Source organism: Crocodylus porosus, unplaced genomic scaffold (assembly GCF_001723895.1).
Source record: "Crocodylus porosus isolate Cpor-Errol unplaced genomic scaffold, CroPor_comp1, whole genome shotgun sequence".
NCBI classification, from domain to species: domain Eukaryota; kingdom Metazoa; phylum Chordata; order Crocodylia; family Crocodylidae; genus Crocodylus; species Crocodylus porosus.
Genome location: NW_017728907.1, coordinates 37,215,747 through 37,220,348, shown reverse-complemented (window position 1 = coordinate 37,220,348; position 4,602 = coordinate 37,215,747). Strand labels below are relative to the sequence as shown.

Sequence of the window (4,602 nt, the reverse complement as noted above, 5' to 3'; positions counted from 1 at the left end):
AAACATTTGCAGTAATTTTGTGAAAGTGATTTATTTCCAGCTCAAAATTAGTTTTTCTCCTTTACCTCATGCCTCTTGTAGCAAAGTAAAACACTCAGTGCAAAGCACACTGATATCAGACTTGCACATACCTTTTCAGGTTTTCTATGAAGTCTTCACTAAAGTGTACCTACATAATGTTTCACATCACTCCAGAGCACAGGTTCCTTCATCATTACTCCCAAACCCTTTGAAACCAGGCATTATAAAGACCCTTATTTAAAAAAAACAAAACAACAAAACTCCCCAAAAAGGCTTGGAAATACAAAATGCAAGAGGGCACAAGCAGACAAGTCTCTTTGGGAGAGAGAGAACATCTCATTTGGTTAAGACTTCCTGTACAAAGAGCAGCATACAAAAAAAAGCATGGTAATCATCTCAATTATATGAAGATGCTGTCTAGGTTTAAGGGTTTGTTTGTAAAAACTAGTCCAATTATAACACAACTCTGGTATTTGTATAATTAACAAAGTTTGTAACAAAGCATTTAATTAGTGATATGCATGCTAAAAGCTGAAATGTACTAGGACAAGCTATTTATTCAGTTTGCTAACATGTCAAATACGTGCTGTGCTGAAGTTTCCACTCCTAATTAAAAGATATTTAGTACCACATGAATATGAGATCTTTTAGAATTAATGCAAAGGCTGGAATGATTTTCCAGGCACAGCACACTTTATCTGAGAAGATTACCATGATGAAAAATTTAAATGAGAGAGGTATGCTGAAAGCAGTAAGATTTATATACGTTCTAGTTTTTCACTCAGGAATTCTTCTACACTATCCGTGTTCCACTTGAGGATGCTCAGTTCTTCAGCAATGTTCCCAGTGTCATCCAACAGCTTTAGTACAGGGTCAGAACCACGCACATACTGCAAGGAGAAAAAAGGAAATACTTTTTCAACTGGCAATCACATTCTTCCCCCATTCTCCACCTCAGATACTTCCCCACAATTCAGTTTATTTAAAACCACTGTGGTTTATATCAGCTAGAAGACAAAGATGCACCTTATAAACTCACTCAGGGGTATCAAACTCACTTTGTGCCCTAGGCTAGATCCAGCCTAAGGCACAAGGAAGCAGCAGAAGCAGCTCCAGCTCCATCTTGTACCATGTGGTGGTGATGGCAGAAGTCCTGGCTCCAATCCAGGACATGGGGCACAGAGCAGTACCCCTGGCTTGACCTGAAACCTCCGCTGCAGCATGCTGTGTGCTGTGGTGGCAGCTCCAGCATGTGGCAGGGGTTGGCAGCCATGATAACAGCTAAAGCAGTCAGAGGGAGACTGGAGCTGTGTTAGCTCTGGCTCACTCTCTTGCCATATCCACCAGGGCTGGACAGCTTGGCATCCTGTGGCAGGTCTGGCCTGCAGGCCATATGTTTGACCCCCCCCCCAGACTAATTAAATTAGGCATTCATGGCACCTGATAGGTGCATCTTTACCCTGCCTTCTGCTTGACTTCAGACTATCATGGCTAACTACCTCTTTCTGGTTTATATCAGTTCTGGGTTTTTTGTTTACTTGTTTTTATACTAAGGTGTAAACACCGCCCCCTTCACTAATATTACATTTTAAAATTCTGATACTTAATGAGTATTTTACCCAAAGAACCTTGTCTGCCTATGTCCTTAGACCAACATGGCTACAACCTATACCCCTGATACTTAATGAGAGCATTAAAGTTGATATTTGTTAGATTCAGGTCATTAAAGCTGCACTGGGGGGTATTTATGCTTAGAATTAAAACAAACAACAACCCAGATCCTTCTTTACTTGCTGCTTTATTCACTGCTGCAGATGATTAGTTAAGGCTGGAAGCAATTCAGTTAAACAAAGAAGCTAACAGCAAACACCTTTTTATGCATATGGAGTTTACTCCATCAATGAAGCTAAAGCAGCTAAGCATCCTCATTACCTTAACAATAAATTTCAGAGTAGAAAGTTATCTAAGCCATAGTTTCTCAACCTGTGGTATGTGTACCCCTGGGGGTACACAAGATAGGCAGAGGGTATGCGGGTATCCCAACACACCCTCTCTCTTGCCCTCTTTTCCTCTCTCTCTTGCCCTTCCTCCTCTCAAAACTATGGTAAAAATTTGGTGTGCCACACACTGCATGGCACTTTAAATTCTCCAGTAATAATTTGGTGTGCCATGCTTTGCACAGCGCTGGGTTCAGCACACCTAGCTTTGGCCAACACCACCTCTAGCCTAGGTACGTACTTGAGTTGTGCACCCCTGGTGTAAAAGGTGGCAGCTCTACCCACACCAGATCAGACATCTGTCATGTTGCAGCCCTATATACACAGTGCTTCTTCCAACATATGGCACATATTAGTCTATAAATATAAAGTCCCCTGGAAAATTGAATGCTGGGGTACTGATTAACATTTTCAGAATTTAGGGGTACTTGCTACTTAGAAGAAGAAAAACACTGATCTCAGCAACACTGAGTAAGCACCACTTTCTTCAGGTGCTCAGCCTGCATTTCAGCCTTGGGCTTTTATCTAGTCCTCATTTTCACAAGTGTGATGGCTACAAGTGAAATGGAATAGATGGCAGGCACTTCCGTTACACAATTCAGCAGGGGATGGGAGAGGACAGGAAGCTGGTATTTTACTTCAGTTGTTAAAATAATTATAGTTTAAATTACTGCATCCTGGTATCTTACCAGGCCATTAACTGACTTTCTCCTTTCCCATACAGCTAAGTGCTTTTTTCCCACTGCTTAATTATATATACAATTTAATATAGATAATTTTTAGTTACTCCCGGTCATCTCACCTTGAACACCAGGTCAAAGCTGTACTGTAAATTGCATCCACGCAGGCAATGCTCTATCTGCTGCTAATGACTAATATGACTTGCTAGTTAAATACTCCTTTTTACTATATGCCCTACTGGGCCTTCTAAAGTGTGACACTGGAAAGGAAGGCTTTTAATTGGCATAGAGTTTTTCAAAATTGAAAGTTTCTAGAGTGATTCCGTTAGGGATGTTATACTTTTTTTTCCTCCTGTAAAGTTTTCCTAGGTTTATTTGCTTTTGTTCCGTATTAAGCTAACTAATCCCACAGGTTTTTTGGGTAAATTTTAGAAATCAACATCTATTGGGAGCATCAAGTAGCAGCACATCAGAGCAATAAATGAGACATATATATATTCAGTCTGTCTTTTTGGAGGTGGGTCAGAGCTCCTGCTGCTGAATTTAAAATCAGCACTCTTTCAGATGCACCCATATCCTTTATCAAGGGGTTAGGCATAAACACATATTGAATAGTTTGTGGAAGGAATGGTTTTATGTACACTGAATTCCTCTTAACAGCTAGAATTTAAAATGAAGGGAGAAAAATCATTACTCACTTTGATTTGCAGTCCCCTGAACAGTTTGGGCTTGTCACTCCTGACAAAAGCTAAAGTAAGGGGGAAAGAACAGAAAAATCAACTGAAATAGCAGTTCTATGAAAAGCACAGGTCTCCTCCTTCTGCCTTACTGTATATGGCATCCCATTTGAAAGGTAAATTTAATTTTTCTAGTCTTACTTCTTTAGAATGATGAATGTTTCAGGAGCCACCTATCTGTACAAGTGTTCAAATTCTTTCCCTTAAACAATCACACAGAAGAATACATTTTACTTGAGAAAAGACATGCGTCTGCCCATAGTACTTTGAATGTGCTTCATACATCTGCCTGAATTTTTGCAAATGCTTGACTGGCCTTGGATCATTGTGCTTTCAGTGTTTGCTTGTACAAACGACAGTATTCAGGAGATTTGTTGTATGGTTGATGGCCACCTAGTGTTAGTACAAGATGCTAATGTGCAGGAACATGACTGACACTTGGCTGAGCCAATGCATTCCTTTTTTTGTGAGGGAAGTTAGTGGAGAAAGCAAGGATTCCTCCAGGTAACACACAGGATATATTTAAGAGGCAGTGTGAGGTAGCATGGATACAAAATATTTTGTGAAGGAAGGACAAGATTATTTAAAAAATAAAGTTGTGTATAACTCTCATGCTTCTAGTGATTAACACAAATTGGATACATAACATAAATTTTACAAAGAAGGATACTGAAAACACAGGGATGATTTTTTCTGGCATTGAAAGTGTTTAAGGTTAGGCTCCCTAACCTTTTTTCCCTATAAATTCCATAGTTTTCCCTATAAATCCATGTAATAGGTATGCATGCCAGAACAATGTCAAGTGAGGACAGTCAAGGTGCTCTGTTAGTGGGGCTCTGATGGTGTGTATTGGGTAAAATTGTACCCCCTTTCTCAGGATAAGTAGTGTTGAATTTTTCCTGAGATGCAGTTGCCCTACTTCTGCATGGAGATGTCTAGAGACCAGAATGTCAAATGTTTGGTTCCCATAGCAATCATAAGATGACATCTTTATAACCATCCTGTTTGTATTGCTATGGATTGTGTTGCCTTTAATATCTCCTCAGTACTGAGTGTGCAGTGGCAAAATTACAGTTCCTTTGGGAACCATAATTCCCACACTTTCTTGATGAGACAGTTCATGGTACAAATCAAATTCAGGTGCTATGGCTGTAGTGTGCACTACAG

General features: G+C 39.9%; 1 protein-coding gene across 1 annotated transcript in view; it reads right to left on the bottom strand.

The window, feature by feature from the left end:
- Nucleotides 1-15: 15 nt before the first annotated feature.
- Nucleotides 16-4,602, bottom strand: part of SELENOF (selenoprotein F) — a 52,504-nt gene continuing 47,917 nt past the window's right edge. Inside the window, exons 4-5 of the mRNA XM_019531149.1 lie at nt 3,397-3,446; nt 16-911 (exon numbers count right to left, since the gene is read on the bottom strand). Of these exons, the coding sequence (XP_019386694.1) occupies nt 780-911; nt 3,397-3,446 (182 nt within the window). The 3' untranslated portion in view covers nt 16-779. The remainder of the gene's footprint in view (nt 912-3,396; nt 3,447-4,602) is intronic.